The sequence below is a fragment of the Antedon mediterranea genome, chromosome 1, assembly GCF_964355755.1.
Source record: "Antedon mediterranea chromosome 1, ecAntMedi1.1, whole genome shotgun sequence".
NCBI lineage: Eukaryota > Metazoa > Echinodermata > Crinoidea > Comatulida > Antedonidae > Antedon > Antedon mediterranea.
In genome coordinates this window covers 39672161-39695094 of record NC_092670.1, presented here as the reverse complement: position 1 = coordinate 39695094, position 22934 = coordinate 39672161, and the positions used below count along the sequence as shown (strand labels likewise).

The window sequence follows — 22934 nt, the reverse complement described above, 5'->3', positions numbered from 1 at the left end:
TACTCGAAAACCCGCGACCGGCTGAATATCTCTTTATCATTACGTCATAATTATGTCAAAGGTTATCAAGAATACGGTCGGTGGTGTCGTTAGCGCGGCGAACGTACGTCGTGTGATCGTGAGGAGACTGATTTTCTAGGCCTAGCCTTCCTAGTACAGTAGTAATTAAAACATGCTAGTAGGTGATCAGCAGTAGGTTAACATGAAAGCACATAATAAAGACACAACTGGCTTACCTGACAGAAGCCAAGTAAATAACAATTGTCGACAAACCATTGGAAATGGCTTTACAAACCTAGGATCGCCTAGGCCCAGCTCAAAGGAATTCAGTAGAGCAGTTGCAGAATGGGTTTGGCAGTATCAGATGCATTATTTCTCCCGTACAAACTTTCCAGCTTACAATGACTTTGCTTCGACGGCAGGGCTACACTTTCGAGCTAATGCAGCCAGTAGTAATCCTAATCTAAATGCAAACGTAACATCACCAAGTTCTTCTTTAAATGGAAATCCTGTATTACCTAATCCACCATTTCTAACCCCACCACCACCCCAGGCAGTCCATCATGATGCAAGAACTGAAAACACCCACCAAAATACAGATCAATCCATTGGTAGGTCTATGCAGTTTTTCATTATATACCTATTTAATTCAATTATATAAACACACAAAGTCTCATCATATTTTTATTAAATCGACTGGTTTCATCGAAAACTTTTTTACCCCAAAAAAGTTGTTTTACTAGGCCTATGCTTTTTTGTTTGTTTATATTTTATTATTTAGCCAATTCATTTTTTAATCATTGGCAATACAATGAATTTAAGTCACAAACAAATGGGTATTGCCTGACCCCTTTATGCGACCATTTTTCTAGTATGGGGATAGTTTTTCAGGGTTTTCTGAGAGAGTTCACTTGATATTTGATATGAGGTCCGAGACAAGCCTGACCACCATTCTATCAGCAATTGTAATTGAATATCTGTTTTATTTATAGGTCAAGAGTTTACTGTACCCTCTCTGCATCGCAGATTACTGGCAGAATTTATAGACTTCTTATTTTTATTTACAATGAAGCTTGTTGTCTCTGTGTTTATCATTGAATACATTGGAGTATCGTAAGTTAAAACATCAAATGGCACCAAACGTAGAGATTTCATGCTATTGAGGTGGATCTGATACAGTCAACTCTCCCAATACTGGAAAACTTTAGGCTGACCAAATATGTCTGGTTTTCCGGAAAGTCTGGGATTTGGAATGAGTTTTTAATGGTAAAAATGAATCTGGAACTTTTTGATCCTTGAGAAAAGTCTGGTATTTGGAGAGTTTCTGGTTTTCAGAGAGTCCAGTATTGGGAGACTTTATTTATAGGTTGTTGTATTAAATATGAATAAAATGTATTTTATTATTCAATGATAAAATAATTAATAATAAAGTTTATTACTATCAAATATGAATAAGTATTTATTATTCAATCATAAAGTAATAAATATTGCGGATAAGTAATAATGGCATATTAAATGTAATAAACTTGAAAGTATTTCATATACTTTTTTTTAAAAAGAGACACGTCGAGTTTCATGATGAAATTCCTTGTAGAAGAGCTAGATGAGCAGGCAACTATGGAGGATTTACAACAGATGTTGGTGATGGCACTTCTGTACCGTCTCTTTGTTTGCATGTATGAGGTAAATATGGTGCAAGGATGTATGGTGGTGAGGGGCTAACCATTTATTTTAGGACCTACCTGTCTTATTTTTCATTTAGCACCCACCCAAAGATGCCTCTTAGGGTATGTTCAGATCCATAGAGTTCTGCTTTCGTATTGGAAGCAATGTTATAATATAATCAACGTCGTAACAGCAAAGTGTTCAGATTTTCTTAACAAATGCTTTTGATAGAAACTGAAGTGTTTGGGCGAACAAATGGTATGAAGGGTAAATTTGATTGGCTAGAGGTCAAAATCGTTGATGCATGACTTTCGTATTGTAAGCATCGTTCACTAATCTTGTACCTTGAGCTGTTGTAACAAACGAAGGATCAGTGTCGTACAAGGTGGCTTCCACTAATCTTTTCCTGATTCAGACCTATATTGTATGCCGCGTACGAAAGAAAGCATAACCAGGTTTGATTGTAAGTCTGAACAGGCCCTTAATAACCTAGTACTGGTATATATTTTAATTATCATCCATCCTGAAAAGCCTTGATAAGTTAACCTCCAAATTCCAAGAAAAACTGTTTAGCACCTATTTTAAGTCGTTTAAAAGCCAAATTAGGTGAACAATGTCTTTTGTATTCTAATGTTCATTGATCATGTTCTCTTCTAGACAATTTTTGTAAAGACAACTTTAAGATTTGGAGGTGCAACTCCTGGCAAATACTTTATGGGGTTACGTGTTGTCACATGTGATAGAGTGCAAAGTATAGGTGGCAACAAAGTGCTTGTACACCCTGCAGGAAATGTCAGCTTCACTCAGTATGTACCATGATTAAGCTCTGTCTACACTATCAAACTTTATGTGACAAAGAAAAATTGTGATGTGCCCATATATGGACATGATGATGTCATATCACTACCATATTTGGGCACATCACTCTTTTGTGGTCGATCTGGTTTGATAGTGTAGATTTAATAATTTAAAGCAAAAAATACTTAAATTGTCTGTCAGACAATGGGTTTTGGTTAAAATTAACCGTTTCGTTTGTCTTTTTTAAAGTGAAATCATTATTTTTTGTTTTTTTTTTTTTGCAAAATTGACTTTTAAAGTCTGATTTTAATAATTTTCATTTTTAATGTTTTTGGGGGACATCTTTAAATTGTATTCATCGTTAATTTGTTTAACATCCTTCGTTATTTCAGGTCATTTCTGCGAGCATTTATCAAGAACTTTTCTATGGCGTTCTTTTTTCCTGTATGCATTACTGTGTTTTTTAATCCTAATTTTCGCGCAGCTTATGATGTTATTTGTCGAACTGTCGTGGTTTCAGATCCGAACTGGCCCCAGAATTTGCGACGACATCGTAGACGGTAGCTTATTGTACTGATAATATACCTGATAATGTATTATTGTACTGATGATATACCTGGTGATGCATTATTGTACATGCTAAGTGACACACCCCTACAGCTTTTGAGGCTATCAATGCAGCTCAGACAAGCTTAACAGCCACTGATTGGTCAATGTTAAGCTGCTGACAAGCTTAACAGCCACTGATTGGTCAGTATTAAGCTGCTGACAAGCCAATAGTCATAAAATAACCCAGGTCAGAGATCGTGGATGAATGAAAACAAACCAATTCACGGTTATTTTAACAATGTGTGTAGGTGCTCATACCATGGAGCTATAAAATTAGCTGCATGCTCATACTAACATGTATCTATGTATATATATATAATTACTCTGAATAAGAGCATGAATATAGCTCCATGATAGGAGAGTTTTGTAATTTATTTATGTAAAAATGGATTCTACCCTTGGTGCAAAAAGGTGTTTATTGTGTAGCCAGGTTAAAAAATATTTGTTATGTTAAATTTCATGTGTATTAAAAAGCACTCATCACACTCAGAGATATGTGAATAACTTGTAACTATAAATGTTTGTTATATCAATAAAACTGCACTATCATTTTAGCTGTCATTGAATGCGAGTCAAATGGCCGAGCAGTTAAGGCAGTGGCGGCGTTAACCGTACCTAAAGCACCAACAACATCAGCAAGGGTTCGAGGCCGACTCGCTCCTAATTCTGGTGGTGGAACAAGTCTTCTCGGATAAGGACTATAAACCGTAGGTCCAGTGTACACAGTTAACCTGTGTGTACTTTAAAGAACCCAGTTCATTATTCGAAACGAGTAGGGGGTTACCCCGGTGAACTGGTTCACACAATAGCCTCTGTATCAGGGGGATTACCACCTATCTGATAGGACAGTGATTGATTCACTATTGGTAATCCTTGGCCACATTGCCTAAAGACATAAAATAAAAAAATAACATAAAAATGTACTAAGAACAAGCTGCTTATAGTCTTCAAATCATGTCGTTAAAGTGGCACAAAAGTATAGGTTACAACCGATATGAAATCTAACTCCTCCTCCTTCTTGTCTTTGTTCTCTTTCACGCACACTCTCCCTCTTTGAAAGTGCTTATCTTTTGGAAACAGACAACGTGGCAGTATGTTTGTTTTCCTGTATTACAATTGTAACCCAATTATTGAAACAATTAGTACTGATTAATTTAACAAACATAATTAAGCAGATTAAACTGAGAACACAACACCTGAACTACCTAAAAGATTACATTATGATTACATAGGCCTATATCGAGTTTAATTTTGAATTATCTTAGATAAAGTAGCTTGTTTTCAACTTGACGAATTTGGTCGCGCTCTGCACCATTTTCCACTACGTGTCAGAAACGCGATAGAAATAAAAAAAAAAATCGCCTAGTGGAAAACAAGCTAAAGTGTCGGTATTTGATTGTTTAGATAATGGCACTACATAAGTGCTTCCATAACAATAGACAAATCATAAGAGAGCTGCTTCTAAACTAAAATATAATATACTTTTTAGGACACCGAGCCATGTTTCTGGACCCCACAGACCTAAAGCTTGGTTCCAACTTCCCACGAGAGACGCGCAACGCAAGAACGTAGACGCAACTTACGAAAGCCAGTTGACCAATCACAAGTAACAGTTCGATTAATCCATCGCTTGTTATTGGTCAAATCACTTGCGTTGCATCGCTAGCGGGACCAAGCTTTGTTTAGAAGTTAATTTTAAAATTTCTTCAATGATTAAAAGTTTTTGGCACATATTACAAATGTTCGTTTTTAAAACTAATTCACTTTTTTATTGACTTTTGACAATTTTTTTCTTCAACTTGTATAAGTTTTACCAGGGAAGAGTGAAATGTCACTATTTCCTGTTTATTATATTTTTTTACAATTTACAGCATCGTTTCAAATCCTTAAAAAATATAATCGCTAAAATGTATAATATGTGTATGTAAATGTATGTATTTCACATACAATATGGCAAGGCCAACTTTAGTGCACATTGGTTTTTTTGAAAATATATCTTGGACATCTAGGGTATTTTTCAAAGCGATGACTCTACTACTGAGGGGTGAATATGGGAAAAACGACAAATGTTTCTTGCATTTGCGTCAGCAATATGTTGGTCATGATAGCATCTTGATAATGCATCTTGATAAAACCGAACGAATTGACGAAAACAACATGCCTGATGCTTTAAATAAAGCTCGCGTGGAGCCATTTTTTACTTTTTCCGGAACGAAGACCCGTACTGGTACATGATGTTCGCAAAACTCGCTTTACTCAGCTGTCTGATCGTCGCTGCTGCAGCAGCAGGTAATGTATTCATTTTAGATATTTTTTAGACTCTTTAAAAGTATATGGCTATAGGTATGCGACATTTACATTCAACGGCGGGCCAAAACTATGTAAGTCATCATCATTGGTCGTTAGCTTTAACCAAGGCAATCTAACAACTTTGTAACAGTCCTTTGATCTTATGTCTGGCTGCGACAAATACCAACTGTATGTACTGTACTATGTAGGCCTACTTATTCTCTGCGCGTGGAAGTGATCGTGTTGCAGCCACAGATAAACCCTTTGATCTCGGAAGCTCAGCATCCTGTTGTTAGATTGATTAAAAAAGCGCATTTTCAATTGAGTCATACTTATTAAGACTAAATTATTTTGTATTCCTCCCATTTCAAATTTATTGCACCTTATGCGAGATCAAATCGCTTAAACTTAGTTGGGTAGTAGGCTTAAAAATAAACTGCGACGGTTGTATTTATTGTGTTCTCCATTCAACCAACATGTTGCGGAAAGGTTGACTTTATATCTCCACTGTGTTTTGTTCGTTGAAATAATTAAAATCGAAGAAGATAATGAAATGATTTCATACATTTTTCTGAGAAGTTTGGTATTTATATTTTATATTATTTCTAGATTGTGGGAAACAAGCAATATCTCCTTCAAACCTCAAGATTGTCGGTGGTGTGGAAGCGAGACCAGGAAGCTGGCCTTGGCAAGTAAACTTTCGACAGAAGTATGCCCTTACTTCTGGCAGCTATCAGTTCTGTGGTGGCTCGCTCATCAACGATAAATGGGTTGTAACTGCTGGTCATTGCATAGGGTACGTAGGCAACAATATAGACCCAAATAGCTAGCCGTATGTTTCCTGTTTATTTATTATTTTGTTATTTTATTTTATGTCTTTAGGCAATGTGGCCAAGGATTACCAATAGTAAATGTATCACTGTCCTATCAGATAGGTGATAATCCCCCTGATACAGGGGCTATTTTGTGAACCAGTTCACCGGGGTATCCCCTACTCTTCTCGAATAATGAACTGGGTTCTTTAAAGTGCACACAGGTGTGTACACTGGACCTACGGGTTATAGTCCTTATTCGAGAAGACTTGTTCCTCCATCAGAACTATAAGGATCGAGTCGGCCTCGAACCCTTGCCGATGTTGGCTGGTTCTTTAGGTACGGTAAACCGCTTAACTGCCTTAACCGCTCGGCCATTTGACTCGATTTCGAAGAATACGGATAGACCATAACTGATTGATAACTTTATTTCAGAATAAATATTTCATACACAACAAACAATACAAAAAGGAAATCTACCTAAAATAGGATTTTCTCCTATTTAGTGAAGGGATTTGAAGATCGTAAACAGTTCGTAGTACACATAACAAGATCATTTTCACAACTCAAAACTCTTATTCTAAAACCATAGACGCACTTGCTTACATGAATGCATAAGCTATACAAACTATTCTGTAATGATTCTTGACATTTTAAAGTCCAGTACAAAATGTTCAATTAGTTTTGCAATACGGTGAGCCTTCTATTAGAATTAAAATCAATTATTGACGTATTCATTACCATAAAGAATGAAGGAATATAAACACTTCCTATATTTTTTTCACCTTTTAAGGACGAAAAAGCCAAAGGTAGAGAATTATGAAGTAGTATTAGGAGCTCACGAGAGAGACGCCATAGATTCTAACCAAAAATCGTATGGAGTTTCCAACGTATTCCTTCACGAGAACTACAACGACAGAACACTGGATAATGATATTGCTTTGTTGAAACTTGACAGTACGGTACAGTTCACCAAATATATCTCCCCTGTATGTCTACCGGACAAAGATTTGCAATCTTATAAAGCTGAATGCGTTGTTACAGGATGGGGTGATACTGAAAGTACGTTAAACTTATTTATCTGGTATTACGGTATATAAACTTTATTTAAAGCTTGATAATTAAAGATTTAAATATGTATTGTCCCCCAAAAACATGAAAAACAAAAATTGATAAAATAAGACTTTGAATAGATTATTTTAGTCGCATGCAACGCGACTCTACAGCTCACTATGTCTGTCGGTTGGTCGGTCGGTCGGTAGGTCAGTAAACACAAACTTGAGCACGCAACTGCAGCCATGTATATGGCCTTGTTTATTTAGTTTAGAAAGTGATTACTGTAACTTTTATTAAAACTAAACAAGGCCATGGCTGCAGTCGCGTTCTCAAGTTAGTGTTTACCGACCGACCGATATAGTGAGCTGTAGAAACCGAAAAAATTAATGTTTCACTTATCAAATGACAAAATAAATGGTTAAATTCAACCAAAAAACCATTGGTGACAGACAATTAAATTACAGTTTTTAAGGTAAATACATTTTTTTTAATCCAATTTTTGGTCAAAGTGGATAACTATTTAGGTGGCATTAAAATGGCATAAAAGGTATTTTTCAGGGGTGGGGGTGGGGGTGGGGGGCAATACATCTTTAACTACAGTAGAATCACTAATTTGTAATAAAGAATATCTTTTTTCACCATTGACAGCATGTTTAGGGCTTTAATTTATTATTCCAATGTGTTTTTTCCAAGATAAGTGTATCAATTGAATTCAAACAATTATACTGTATGTGTCCTGTATTTACCATTTGAGTTTTACATTGAATTGATTGATGTTTAGAACCAATTTAATAATGGAACAATAGACCAAAAATTAATTAGTTTCGTTGTAAATAGGCCTATTGTTAAATCATTTTTTGTTCTCTAACCTTGTATTTTACTTACTCTGGACGCACCTTCATTCAAGAAGTGTGCCACTGTTTCACAAGTGTAGCTTCCAAATAAATTGTTATATATTTAATATTAAATAACATAACAATTCTTGAATTTTCAATCAGCTTCGAGTGAAATAAAAACACTGCAACAGGTTAGTGTACCTATCATAGACACTGCTACGTGTAATCAGCTGCTGTGGTATGGTGGCGATATAACCGATAACATGTTTTGTGCAGGATTTGCAGATGGTGGCATGGATTCCTGTCAAGTACGTATATTATCTATCAGTTTTAATTAATAATTGTTCTTATTGCACGCTGTTTAACTGGGTTTTTTTTTACTTTTACTTTAAAGATGTTTTCTTCCGTACAAAACAAAACCAAACAAAAAAATAATGTTTTCATTTGTAAAAAGACAAAATAAATGCCACTGACTTCCATTTAATTTGGCTATTTTTCTTTGCTTAAATTACAGTTTTTTCAGAAAATTATTTTTTTTATTCCAATTTTTGGTCAAAGTGCATAACTATTACGTGTCATTAAAATTGCATAATCACAAAAACATTTAAACAAATTATTTTTCAAGGGGATTATTATATCTTTAACTGTTTATTTAAAACCATTTACAAATTAGTAGGTTAAAAGTTCACTTCTTTTAGAAGCAGCTACCGTAATATTTTGAGGTTTGTTGTTATTAAACAGGGAGACAGTGGTGGACCATTTGTTTGTCTAGATTCTGATGGAGCATATGACCTTGCAGGCGTTGTAAGTTGGGGCTATGGCTGTGCTGATGCACGCAAACCTGGTGTATACACAAAGGTCGCCAATTACATCTCCTGGATCAATGATGTTATTACAAACAATAATTAGTGCTTTAAATGTTTCACTAAACCTTCAGACAAAGACAACTAGAGAGTAGTTTAATCAAATACCGTTAATCATTAGGACACCTGAAGTTTACGCGGCGTTGCATGACGTCATTGATCGCGTCTTTGCAGAAAACCCAAGATTTACTTTGAAACAACTTTGGTGAAGCGCGTCAAACTTCTCTTCATTGTGTCAAAAACGATCAATTAAATATTCAAATTGTCTAAATAATCTGGTTTTTTTTTAAACAATTTACAAAAATTCATTAGCCGAAACTAATTTCTATTGAATTTTAACTTGAAAACACAATTGGTATATTTTTGATTTCAGGTAATTGTCAATTACGGTATTACTTTGTTCTGAATATTAAATGCAAAAATAAAATGTATGTCTTGTTGTCTTGTCTTATTGTTTTTACGGTTCTCAGAGAATTTTTGTTGAAGGTTTAAAAAAAAAAATCATAAAGTGAGTTATGGGGTGTGGTTTTTTTTTGTTCAATTCATTATATACCATCGTCCTGTTATATATACTATCTTAAAATATAGATGACCTATACCACACAATTAAAATGTATGATGAACCAGGGAAGTGTGAAACACTCTTAAGATATCGAATCTTTATTTATTTATTTAACAACATCTTTATCCAAGATTACACAATCAGGTAAAATAAAACCTGTTTTGCAAATTGTGGTCCTGTCTTAAATACAAAAAAAAATCAGGACAAAAAATTTTCACGGACAGTGAAGCGCGTTAAAAAACTGACGACGAAAATTGCGTGTTCAACCTCCTTACGAATCTTTTCTTAAGCATACTGTGTACGATGTGATAGTAATAGTAAATTCGTATGAAATAATTCACAAATTCATTAATGTGAAAGAAAATAAAGAACGCAAAAATTTTTTTTTAAATGAACATTTTCTTTGTGCGCAGTACAGCTTGGTTCCCAAGCCACTAGCGACACAACGCAAGGACATAACGCAACGTAAGTGATTTGACCAATCACAAGCGATGGATTATTCAAACAGTGGTTTGTCATTAGTCAACTCACTTGCGCTTACGCGCGCTTTTTTGTGTACTACGTGAATCGTAGTATTACGTGAAGATTAAACGTACTTTCTTGCTTCCAGCATTTTTTATAAGTTCGTTTTAACTAAAACATCTGTCACGAAACCTCGCAACGTTGCGTGCACCAAATAGAAACGACGGTTTAATAAAAATTAAATATTATGGATTCATGTAAAACATATGGAATATTATAACGAATATGGTAAGAGGTATGATATATTGGTATAATATTCAGTTAATTATGATGCCGTATGAATAATTTACAACATGTTTATAAAAACAGGCGGTTATTATTTTCATTTCATTTCATTTCATTATTTATTTGGTCTATTTAAGTATATACAAAACAAAAAAAGAAATTGGGGAGACCAGGGTCAACCTAAGTGAACTTAATCACTGTAGCTGAGCCGGTTGACCCAACCCCAAAGTCAGTTTGTTTGTTTTTTTATTTGTTTAGGCCTAATTAAAAATATTCATAGTAAGTAATATTAACATAATGTCTTCTTTATGATATGGTGAACACAACTAGGCTATATTGCACATACATTAAAAAAAAATAGCATATTAAAAAATGAACATACATCATTTAATTATCTTAACATAATTATTTATATGTTTCTTAAGCTTTGTCTACACCATCAAACTAGTTTGAAAAAAGTGAGATGTGCCCAAATATGGTAGTGATTGACAAAATAGGCATATATAAGCACATCACATTTCACATAAAGTTTGATAGTGTAGACAGAGCTTTATAAAATTCCACTCTTCCCTGGTTGCAAGATTCGAATGATAAAGCGGATTTCATTTTTGACATTTTTATTTATTTATTTTATTTTTTTTTCATTTGATTAGTATGATTACTACAATCATATGTATTAGTTTTTTTGGTTTTATTTATTTATTTTTTTTTTTTTCTTGATTACCTGTAATCATGTAAGTTAGTATCATTTACTTTTTGAATGTTGTTGTTTATTTTGTATGAACGCACCACTGAAAGGTGTGTGCCACTGATTCTAAAGTGAGTAGGCCTACTGTAGGGCCTACCAATAAAATACTGACAAATACTGAAGTCGAATGCATGCGCGCGGAAACAGAATTATGCGGAAAACGCGACGGGACCTATTTATATCCTCCCCGTATTAAGATCGTCTACGTCAAAAAGTGACGTACCGATCCTATTCATTATAGCGTTCTATTTTGCGACACTAAATCTACAATGGGTGGAGTTGCCGCCGCTTTCACTATAATAGGAAGAATTGACAGACCGTGGCTTTATTGATAATCCTGCTATAGAAAGTTAGTTTAATGAATCGCTTCATCGAGTCTTTTCAAAAGCGGTTATATTTTTCGTTCACGTACATACCTCTAATTAATAGCTGTGTAATCCTGAATTTGAACAATCGTAACCTAAAGACAGTATAGGTATGTCGTAGCAATGGCACCAAGCAAGTTTACGTTGTGTGTAATATTTGGATTGCTTTTACCTGTATTAATTAGTAAGTGTTTTGAATAATTCATATATTTTACGAGTTTAAGATAATTTGAGCATGAAGGTATAAAAATAGATGTTATACCTCCATCATTTGAGGTTGTCTTATTGCAAGATACAATCGCCTATACTTTCAGTGAGTCCTCTGTTCACGCAGGTTAACTCATCTGAAAATCCTGTTTTTGCATTGTGTACCCACTTGAGTGTCCCTTTGCTTTGCAACAAACATTCTTTTATAAGCTGGAGTATGTTTGATTTCATTGCATAGAAAAAACAACAATGTAGGGCCTATTGTTACACTGATTTGTGTTTTAAAAATGAACTTTAACTTAAGTAAGTTTAAGTGGCAACTATTGTTAGACCAACTTGATAATGATACGTAGTGAATCACGTTGTTGTATATTCAAATTAGGTGTAGCCTATATCAATTGATTTCATTTATGAAGATACACATGTAGATATCTTTTAGGCCTTTTCACTTTTTCCAAAGATTAGAAGGAGGAGATTTAGTGGTTTTCAATTCAAGGAAAAAGGGTGTTAATTGTGTATTTTGACTATATTCATTTTTCTAAATTCCGGATCCTATGCATCCGGGATTAAATTTTTTCTGTCATTCCGGTTAAAAAATACAAAGACGAAATCATCAAGCAAAACATGTATGTTTATTGATATGTGTAAAGAATGAATACACTGAGAGCCGGGGAAGCACGTGACTCTCGACGGAAGTAAAATTCTACATTTTTTTATGTCTATATACCACTTGTATCATATTACGGTAAGGCACGTTAGATTTCATAAAACTAACAAAACTAAAGCACAACACAATTGTTTTTGAAAATACATACTTTCGATTCAAAACGTTTTAAACTTTTTATTCACCGAATTTTGGGTGTGCTATAATACCTATTTGGACCATAATAGTCGGACTTAAAGTCGTACCTTGTTTTTTTATTTTTAGTATTGTGATTAACATAGCTATAGAAAATCAGCACTGGTGACTTATTCTTAACCTTTAACCAAATCTCCCTTTTACATCGTAATCCATTTTAAAGAATCCTTTAATTGATTGAAAACTATGTAATAAATTGTATGCGTTCCTGGCGGTCATCAGAATAGGGAGCATTTCGTAATCCTCCAACTCGCGTGGAGTAAACTACTTTGTATCGGTCCCAATGCAACTCATTGAAGTTATGTCACTTTATTAAGCAACCTACCAACGTCATCATCATTGAATTTGCTCCTGATCGATAAGTCCTATATTAAAATTGTTATTACATTTATTATATTATTACTCTGTGATATCGTAAACACTGTAACAACACTTTTGTTAAAAAGTTTCCTTATGGTTATGTCAATATGGAACCATACAATATTAAATGCTGACCATATGGTACGTGCACGCGAATACGTATCTTTTTTTCAACGGTATAGAAGTATTACCATCTTGGTGAGTCCTGCATCCTCGGATCATTGTGGGATTTTTTAAACACACAGCAGAATGGTTTTTCTTTTCGAGAATTAATATATTTCGCGGCAGTCAAAAATTCTTGACCTGCTTGCGAATTTTTTCCCGTGATTTTGTAAACATTTAAAGATGTATTAAAAAACAGAAAAAATTGTCAAATTGGCTGCCAACCAATGGTTTTGGTTCAATTTAATTTTTTCCCATTTTTTTTTCTACGAAAGGGATTAGGCCTAACTTTATTAAAACTACAGAATAACCTTATTTTAATTTTATTAATCTTCATTTTTCATGTTTTTGGGGGACAAACATCTTTTTAGACTGACTTTGAAAATATAGGTGAACTTCCCTGTTATAATCGTCACGCATTGTATTAATCACATATCTAAATTTATCAATAATAATAAATAGAATTCTACAAAATGTGTTATTATTTATTTATACTGGGTGACCTCTTCCATCAAAGACTGTTCTCTAAGAGGGCCCAGTTATGACCAGTGGCTGTGCGTGTACTAGTACACCGGGGTAACCCCCCTGGTCTCGAAAGATGTACTAGGTTCTTTAAAGTGCACATGAGCCAGATGTGTACACATGGACACCTACGGTTTATAGTCCTTATCCGAGAAGACTCGTTCTACCAGAATTATAGATTCTATAGAAAAGAAGAAACATTCTATAGCCTAGACACTAAATTATTTATTATCAAACAATACTTAGTGACCATGTTTTTGTTAATATATTACCTTTACCAATATGTATTAATATGATTTATACTACAATTGAAAGGTACAGTACCGCTTGACGTTTTAGGATTCGTTTTTATTGTTATTTTCATTTCTGTGATATTTATATATATATATATATATTTGTCTGTTTTGTTAGGCGTCCCTGACAGAAGAGTTTGCTTTCTTGGTGACGCCACTTTTATTTAGAAATACATGTTTATTATGATGATGAAATAAATTCTATAGAATTTGAAATAGGTTTTCATAGAAATGTTGTACTTCTAGAATACCACAGAGCTCTATACCATTTTCTATAGAACTCTATAGAATTCTATAGAATTTATAAATGATCTTACTCATTTGATTCCGACAGTCGTCGTTAACTTTAGGCTATTTCCGATCACCTACCTGTTTTTTCTATATCTACCTTAACATACAAAAATACTCAAGCAGTCAGTAGACCTCCAAATAAACCTTTTAGGAAAATTAATGAAAATAACATCGAACAATTTAAACGAGAGCTTAGCGTAATAACATGGAACGATGTGAACTTATTGCAAGAACCTAATCAAGCTTATAATACTTTTGAAACTAAATTAAAACTTTTATATAATAAACATTTTCCAATGACTACGCAAAGTAAAAAAAAAACACAAAATTAAAACCTTGGATGTCAAATGGTCTGTTGCAATCTACTAAATATAAACACAAGTTATATGCTAAATACCTAAATAATCCTACCAATCATAATAAAATAAAATACACTAAATTCCGTAATACCTTAAATTCACTTATTAAACGTGTTAAAACCGAATACTATCAAAACAGATTTACTCAATGTCAACATGATATTAAAGGTACTTGGCGCGTAATTAACTCCTTGATTAAAAGGTCTCCGAATTTGAATACGAAAGTTGTTCTAACAGGCAATAATGGTGAATCCATTGAAGACCCGTCTCAAATCGCAAACGAATTCAATAAGTTTTTTGTCGAAATTGGACCAACTCTTTCAAAAAAATTGCCAACCGATCAATATGATTTTAAAACGTATTTGCCCTTACCTACTTTAAACTCTTTATTTATGTGTCCAGTGTCTGATACAGAAATTATTGATATTGTCAAGTGTTTTAAAACTAATAAAGCGCAAGGACTTGATGAATTCAGTCCAAAAGTTATTAAACAATCAATTTCCCTTTTGGTTAAACCTCTATGTCACATATTTAATCTGTCTTTAACAAAAGGAGTTTTTCCAAATAAATTGAAATTGGCAAGAGTTACTCCCATCTTTAAAGCAGGAAAAAAGGACACTTTATCTAATTACCGACCGATCTCAGTCCTTTCGCTATTTTCTAAAATATTAGAAAGAATTATCTATAATAGAACCTATGCCTTTATGGAAAAAAATAATATTCTATTCAATAAGCAATTTGGATTTCGCAAACATTTTGATACCGCAATGGCCTTAATTGATTTGTCCAATGAAATAATAGATGCATTTGAAAATGATGAGTTTGCAATTGGTGTTTTTGTCGATCTATCGAAAGCATTCGATACCATTAACCATCCCATTCTTCTTTCAAAACTGTATCACTATGGTATTCGCGGTGTTCCTCTCAATTTATTTAAGAGCTATTTATCCAACCGCTACCAATGTACCAAAGTTTTGTGATTCCCAATCTGACTATTTGCCTATTACCTGTGGAGTACCACAAGGTTCATTACTAGGTCCTCTTCTGTTTCTTTTATATGTGAATGGTATTTACAATTCGTCAGTATCTTTATCTTACTTTTTATATGCAGATGACACAACACTAATCTGTAAAAATCGACACTTAGAGTCATTATTTAACACTGTAAATACAAGTTTAATTAATGTATCCGAATGGTTTCTGGCAAACAGCCTTTCTGTAAATCTAAAAAAGTGCAGCTATGTTTTGTTTAGAAGTAGTACGATGCCGATTAAATTAGGTCCATTGCAAATTAAACTAAATGGTTCTGTTCTCCCCATGGTCAATCATGCAAAATTTTTGGGTGTATCCATTGATAGTCGTCTGACATGGAAACCCCATGTTATTGAGACAGAAAACAAAATCTCAAAAAATATTGGTATAATTTGTAGACTGGCATCTGTTCTTCCACATCATATTCTCCGAACACTCTACTGCTCCCTTGTTTTGCAATATCTTTTATATTGCAATATCGTTTGGTGTAACACATTCCCATCTAATTTAAATAAACTTCAAATACTACAAAAGAAAATCATTCGAATAATTTCGAATGTTTCACCTAGAACTAGTACAGATCCTTTATTTCGTTCTCTCAAATTATTAAAATTAACAGATATTAATATTTTCCAACAATGTTTATTTATTTACAAAAGCCAAAATGCTCTTCTTCCATCTCATTTACGCGATATGTTTTCTCCCAATTATGAATTTCACGGCTATTCCACAAGAATCCTCAATAACCTTCATATTCCTAAACACAAAAAGACTTCTTTTCAACATAATATTAGATTTACTGGACCCAAGATATGGAACTCACTTCCTAACAAAATTACAACTTCTGCAAACAAACATAGCTTCGTCTTTAACACTAAACAATATCTAATACAAAAGTAAATTAATTAACTAGTTATATTCTAGGTATCAGTTTTTTATTGTTTTCATATTCCGTTATGGTAATTACTTTATTCCTATATACCATTTACTATTATTTACTAATTTGATTTTAGTTACTTTTTGTTTTGTTCAGGCACTTTCAACACAAGCTTTTGCTTTTTAGAAATTGTGCCTCCTTCATAATATTGTTTTATTCATGTTAAAGATGAGAAAAAAAAAATTGTATTGTTTTAACTATCTTTCTTCTCGTCATGAATTTTGTATTATATTATTTATTTTGTATATTATGAAGGAAATAAATGTTACTATGATATGATATGATATGATATGAATGCAATTGTTGTTAACCAGAAACTACTTAGTCAATTGAATTTATAGCTGTCATTTAAAAAAAAAGTTTGATTATATATTTTTTTGTGATACATAGGGCCTATTCCGATACAAGATTCGTAACAATACGTCTGAAACGTCTGAAATAAAACAAATAATCCTTATTGTGCAAACTTACAGCCGAGGAATTAAGTTAAATAATTGAAGAACGACTCAGCAGTTTTTAAAGAAAGAAAACCTTGTTTTATATATTTTTATATTATTATTATATTTCGAGAAATTGTATTATACTGCCTTTCTAACTACTACGTCAAAACGAAATAATTAATAGCTAGCCTATGGCAGGCCTAAAAAACGTGACAGTGACAGAAGTTCCTGTTGAAAGCAAAACAAATAAATACATAATAAATAAATAAATTAACAAATTAAAAAAAAAACACAATATCCGACCAAATAAGGTCATGTATATAACTGTATACCAGGCGCAAAGCAAGTTTACCAATCAGGTGACAGTTTGGTCGTTGCATCGTGTCGTGATTTTTCAGATAACTTGTCATGTAATAATCATGGACTAAAAGAAAGTTCATGGGACAGTAGCGCCCATATTTAAGCATTAGTTTGCGCAAGCTTGATCAGCCGTTACGTAAGTTCTGTATCACTTACCGAATAAACTGTTTATGTTTTTGAAGCGAAAAAAATGCAAAAACAAACTTTGGTGGAAAAGTTGTTTTTATACTTAGCATGACGTTCTTGTTATGCCATACACTATTTACATTTACCAGCCTAAAGTATTTTTACATTTTTTAAAATACCAAGTAAAAAGGTCAAATCAAAATATTTTGCCCACAAGCGTAAATATCGGCTCTTTGATCTTATAATTTTGTATTCACTTTTTCTTTACTTATCGGATGATTGCACTCGCTGTCTAAGTCGTCAATACTTTTATATAAAAAGTTTGTACATTTGCTGAATCACTGAGATTTCTTTGCTTCTTATTGATTTATTCAATTGCGTAAATCATAACAATTTTACTTACGAAAAACCACAAGAAGGCACAGAAAATAATTTCGGCCTCACTAAAAGTGTCTAAAATGTAGTGAAGACCAAGCTTCACAACGTTTCTGTCTGGTTTTTTTTATATAAAATGTCAAACACCGAATGAGGATTTTTTAAAAGAGAAGTTTTAAAAATTGTGTATAACAAGCTAGCCGCTTGTACCGTTGTCGCGGCCTCACAACTTAACTCAGAAAAAGAAAGTTTTATGAACTATATAGGGCGCTATTATAATACATCAATGTAGAGGGCGCTCTTATCATCTATGTCATTCTCTTTTCTAAATCTAGAGTTAGTAGTATAGTAGTAGTCAACATTATAGCCCTACATCAGTGTCGGAAATGTTTGTTTGTTTATTTTTTATTTGAAATATTGGAAGAAATTGCATTTTAGTGGGAGAGAGCGGATTCGAATTGATCAAGAGAGCTGGATGCGGGTGGAAACGTTACTATAACAATTCGCAATGCACATAACACACATGTATTATTTGTTTTTTTAATAGAATGCCAATCCTGTACTAATGGTTTCACCTGCCAGGATGGTGAATGTATTTCGGATTATAGAAGAAGATGTGACGGCGCAGGTGACTGTAGCGATTCATCTGATGAAGTCAATTGTAGTAAGTTCAGTTTGATACTTTAAAAACATTGTAAAAAGGTGTAGAAAGTAGTACTATAGAGTCTACAGGCGATCACCTCCTTCAGCTACCTACCCACCCATGCATGTCAAGATGTTGACCTTGTGTCAAGCAAGAAGGTATAGCCAGGTGCTCCCAGGTGGGTTAAAAAAAGTTAAAGGTGAGCTCCAGGTTTAAAAGTGCGTTTGTTGATTATAAAATATATATAGCTACATAGTACTTTTTTATATTTATAAGATAGGAAAGTCACACAATTTGACTCTCGTGTATGTAAATTTGTGGTATTTTTCTTAGGTAAAAAGTATATAAATCAAATTCCAATATCCAACTACATTATTATTCCATTTAACTGATTTTGTTATCATTTTGCAGCCACATGCAATGCAGATGAGTTCCAGTGTACTTCCGGTTCAATGTTGTGTCTTCCAGGAAGTTTTGAGTGTGATTCTCAATATATTGATTGTTCAGACGGTTCTGATGAATCAATGTGTTTAGGATTACAACCATGGAACTTAACATCAATCAGTAAGTCAAGTTACATCACTCAGTAAGTTAAGTCATTTCACTCAGTAAGTTAAGTTACATCACTCAGTAAGTTAAAGACCCCTTCCCTGCAATTTTGGACGTTTTTTGGAAAATAATACATATATATCACTTTAAAAACATTAAACCATGTCATTCCTTGTCTTAAATGTACGTTTTATGGTAAATTATGATAAAAAGTGAGAAACAATGCACTACCTAAGTAGCTCGCGGCGATCGACCTCTCGTGGACGGTCTTAGGCCTAGCCTGGCTAGGCTTAGTTTTTTAGGCCTAGCTGGTAAACATCGGTAACGTACGAACATCGTACGCTAGCTATATACCTAGCCTGACGTTGTATAGTTGCTGCATTAATTGTCTTTCTATTTTTGCCAGACTCCGTTGATAAAAATTGGGGAAAACCCGATATTTTCGCTGAAAAGTTAGGAGTCTTCCATTTGTTTTGGCCTCACGATCGATCGAAAAGTGGGCGAATTACAGGTGAAAAACAAAAATATCAATCCGCGCGCAATGCATTTTGGGATTTATAGCGGGCCGCTATAATTATTAAAATCGACTTATTTTTCACATTTTTAACCGTTTAAAGACGAAAAAAGTTATCGCAATAGGACCATATAGTATTATTTTTACATTAAATATAGTTTGTGATCTTAAATTAGATCTAAAAAACGTAGGGAATGGGGCTTTAAGTTACATCAATCAGTAAGTTAAGTTACATTACTAAGTTAAGTTACATCACTCAGTAAGTTAAGTTACGTCACTCAGTAAGTTACAACATGCAAGATGTATACCTCAATGGTTTACATTATTTGAACCATTTTCACACTGCATAAATTATTAAACATTGTAACATATTTTGATTCCATGTTTTCAAACATAGTATTGTCATAATATTTGGAAGCACTTTTCAGTCTAATGTAGTGATTGGTCAGTTAAATCCCAGTGAAAGTTGCACAGTATCAATCTCAGATCAAAAATCATGCCTCTGGCCAGGAAATCTAGAGAATTTTAACAAATTTTCTTAACATGCACAACTTTTACAACTTATTATAATGTAATATAATCTGCAGATGTGAAAGTGGTTGACAATCATGATACTGAGACTGACTCAAGTTTTATGAAACATCAACAATGAAACTTTAATCACTCAACATTGTAACCTGGAACTGCAGTGAATAATTCAAAGCCTAAATTGGTTTTTTTTATCTAGTTTCAGATGGTGAGACTAATGACATACTCATGGTTTTAGATGGTGTACCCGGAGCAATTTATGGCGGGAGATTAAATAGTAATGAAACTGATTTACAAATTTATTATTATAACAGTACATACGCATTTACTGGAATCGACTATGATCCAGTGTTACAAGAAATTTATATAACAGACGTTGAGAACGGGCTGATACTAAAGACGCCGCTCAGCGGAAGCAGTTTTACTATTGTTGTCAATGAAAATATAACATGTAAGTTATTTTAATTTATTTTCAGAGGTGGTGCAGTTGCATCAAATCGTTGTCGTTTATTTATTTAATGTAGTATTAGGAAAGTTTAAAAGAAATAACATGTGTTATGTGTTCTTTAGTCTAGTAAAACCCCTATTAAAGGGACACTGTCTGAACCCAGCAAATTGTTCACTTAATAGGGGCAACATTCACTGGTTCACTTCACAGGAGCGTGTCCTCTTCATAGTGGATGTCACCTGAATATCTCAAAAGAGGTGGTTTCTTCCTTAATACTACATTAAAATCTAGACCATTAATTGGCTACTATATTTTTTCTTATTGAATATTTTGATAACAGTTTATAATTTATTTTATAAATATATTTTTGTATTTGCGTTGTATCAAAAAAGATTTTCTGATGTTGCACTGTATTGCATATATATGATAAATCCAAAGGCAAATTACTGAAAAATGACAATGCTGTGGGTATCAGTAACTGGATCTCAATAGAGATACAAAAAAAAAGCGAAAAGCTAAATCAAAACGATAAGTAAAACAGCCAGAAAAGTTAGCAGAGCGAGTGCATATATGATATATACACGCAAGCTATGCTTTCATTTAGGCTCCTCCACTTTATTTAAGTTATTAGTAAAGTTAAATAAAATAAAATGAAATGTGTTCTGTTTCAGATCCAGAGGCAGTCGCGGTTGATCATTTAACTAGAACCATCTTTTGGACTGACTCAATAAACGATACAATTGAGTCTGTACAAATTGATGGAAGTGATCGCAAAATTATAATCAATACCGGTCTACAAAAGCCAAGAGGAATTGTGGCACTTATTTCAAACAGGTTTGTATTAAGGCCAATTTACACAGATGAGCGGTAACGAAAATAGAAATATACACATTTTAATACAAGCAACGGGAAGGTTGACTGTAGAAAAAAAATTAAAACACATATTGTACATGCTTTTTTAGAACATTATTTTGGAGTGACTGGCAGACTAGTAAAATTGAACGAAGTTCTTATGAGGGCCAAGATAGGACTACTATAGCAATGGATGTAGATGGGTGGTTTAATGGTCTGTCATTGGATGTCGAAGGTATATGTTCAAATTCATTGAACTCCTTTAAATAAAATCTTTAGATCATTGGGCTTTTGACAGTTATAGACGGCGCGCACAACATGTTTACAGAAAGTTGAACGTGCATAAGAGCCTGTTATTTATCACCATCAGATATCATTTTTTCATTGGTAAGGCTAATTCCAAATGACGTGATGTGTATTTTTGACCAATCAAATTGCAAAAATACAATCCGGGTGTGTTATAACATGTAATGTTGTTTTTAAAGGCGGTTGGTTGTATGTTGCTATATCCACTTCTACTGGGCTTGGGTCTATGATACGAAGAATGGATTACTGGGGGAATTTGAATCAACTAGTTCATGAAATCGCTCAAGGAAGGCCGTTCGATGTATTTTATCACCAAGGATTCGTTTATTATACGGATTGGGATGAACACGAAGTAGTGAGAGTTGAAGCAGTTGAAGGGGCCAACACAACCACGCCAGTCACGGCAAATGTGTTTGAAGGATCTATATCCGAACCCACAGGACTTATAATTATTTCATATAGAGGTTTGTCATTCATGCAATAGTACTTATTGTTGATATGCCACCTCAGACAGCATCAAGGCCTGATGAGCGACATATTTAAAGTTCTTGCGACGACCTAAAAACTTATGCCCGAAGCTATCGCATAAGACAACTCAACAGACAACACCTACAAGTCAAAACGTTTCGTCGGGCCTCGTTGTACGACGCTGTCTGAGTTGGCCTTTACATACATAAAGAGTTCACCAACAATTTCAATTTTTAGGCTGCTCTAACAAAACAATTTATTTATGTATAGTTTTATTTGTAATACAATTGTTTAATCTCCTTGATATGAGGGTTTCATGGAGGTATAATAACATGGTTTATTTAATTGTATGAAGTGAGTGCAGAATTCATTTGGGCTTTAGCCCATTTCCCCTTATGGATATTATTCATTGATGACCTAATAAATACAGTATTATTATTATTGAATTCATATTTCATACTAATCTATTCTTTTTATATTTAGCTTGCCCACCTGATTGGACAGCATACAATGGAAGCTGTTACAGATACTTTAGCGATGATAACGCTAATTGGCAAACAGCTAGATCTGCCTGCCAAAATGTTGGAGCTGATCTTGTTGTGATAAGCAGTCAAGCGGAAAATGATTTTGTTGGTTCACTTATTTCCGCAAAAGCATGGATTGGTTTTAGAGATATAGATGAAGAAGGCCTATTTGTTTGGGTAGAAACTGGGGAATGCACCAATTATACAAGTAAGACATTTACAATATTATACAGTGTTAAAGTAAACAAATATATTCGAACAACTTGGTTAATGTAGGTTATGAATAGACTGCAGCACAATTGGAATAACTTCAAAATCTAAATTTGTAAAAATCCAACATTTAGTCAACACTTCACTTTTAAATTTTTTTTCTCCCCTTCCCCACCACTATTTCAAAGTTTGGTATCCACCAATGCTAATCAATTTTTA

At 33.6% G+C, this 22934-nt stretch overlaps 3 protein-coding genes across 3 annotated transcripts; all 3 read left to right on the top strand.

Annotated features, from left to right (window-relative positions):
• Nucleotides 1-66: 66 nt before the first annotated feature.
• LOC140039153 (protein FAM8A1-like) lies at nucleotides 67-3563 on the top strand. Its single transcript, XM_072084785.1, has 5 exons — nucleotides 67-611; nucleotides 993-1113; nucleotides 1560-1683; nucleotides 2323-2471; nucleotides 2856-3563. The coding sequence occupies exons 1-5, from the start codon at nucleotides 203-205 to the stop codon at nucleotides 3025-3027; spliced, it is 975 nt and encodes a 324-aa protein (XP_071940886.1). The 5' UTR covers nucleotides 67-202; the 3' UTR covers nucleotides 3028-3563.
• Nucleotides 3564-5306: 1743 nt separating this feature from the next.
• Nucleotides 5307-9200, top strand: LOC140045040 (trypsin-like). Its single transcript, XM_072089774.1, has 5 exons — nucleotides 5307-5361; nucleotides 5971-6157; nucleotides 6967-7235; nucleotides 8228-8373; nucleotides 8807-9200. The coding sequence occupies exons 1-5, from the start codon at nucleotides 5307-5309 to the stop codon at nucleotides 8972-8974; spliced, it is 825 nt and encodes a 274-aa protein (XP_071945875.1). The 3' UTR covers nucleotides 8975-9200.
• A 2183-nt stretch (nucleotides 9201-11383) lies between these two features.
• LOC140063612 (uncharacterized) lies at nucleotides 11384-22844 on the top strand. Its single transcript, XM_072110035.1, has 8 exons — nucleotides 11384-11534; nucleotides 18221-18337; nucleotides 18728-18880; nucleotides 20107-20358; nucleotides 21027-21189; nucleotides 21318-21442; nucleotides 21693-21977; nucleotides 22465-22844. Exons 1-8 carry the CDS (start codon nucleotides 11474-11476, stop codon nucleotides 22779-22781), a joined length of 1473 nt encoding a protein of 490 aa, XP_071966136.1. The 5' UTR covers nucleotides 11384-11473; the 3' UTR covers nucleotides 22782-22844.
• The last annotated feature ends 90 nt before the right edge of the window (nucleotides 22845-22934 follow it).

What these genes read in the sequence shown, in the direction of transcription:
- LOC140039153 (XM_072084785.1), top strand. Translation starts at nt 203, where the DNA reads ATGAAAGCACATAATAAAGACACAACTGGCTTACCTGACAGAAGCCAA. An exon ending in TCTTTGTTTGCATGTATGAG is followed by an intron (nt 1,684 to 2,322) that starts GTAAATATGGTG and finishes GTTCTCTTCTAG; the next exon opens with ACAATTTTTGTAAAGACAAC. An exon ending in GGAAATGTCAGCTTCACTCA is followed by an intron (nt 2,472 to 2,855) that starts GTATGTACCATG and finishes TCGTTATTTCAG; the next exon opens with GTCATTTCTGCGAGCATTTA.
- LOC140045040 (XM_072089774.1), top strand. Translation starts at nt 5,307, where the DNA reads ATGTTCGCAAAACTCGCTTTACTCAGCTGTCTGATCGTCGCTGCTGCA. An exon ending in CGTCGCTGCTGCAGCAGCAG is followed by an intron (nt 5,362 to 5,970) that starts GTAATGTATTCA and finishes TATTATTTCTAG; the next exon opens with ATTGTGGGAAACAAGCAATA. An exon ending in ACTGCTGGTCATTGCATAGG is followed by an intron (nt 6,158 to 6,966) that starts GTACGTAGGCAA and finishes TCACCTTTTAAG; the next exon opens with GACGAAAAAGCCAAAGGTAG.
- LOC140063612 (XM_072110035.1), top strand. Translation starts at nt 11,474, where the DNA reads ATGGCACCAAGCAAGTTTACGTTGTGTGTAATATTTGGATTGCTTTTA. An exon ending in GCTTTTACCTGTATTAATTA is followed by an intron (nt 11,535 to 18,220) that starts GTAAGTGTTTTG and finishes TTTTTTTAATAG; the next exon opens with AATGCCAATCCTGTACTAAT. An exon ending in ATGGAACTTAACATCAATCA is followed by an intron (nt 18,881 to 20,106) that starts GTAAGTCAAGTT and finishes TTTTTTATCTAG; the next exon opens with TTTCAGATGGTGAGACTAAT.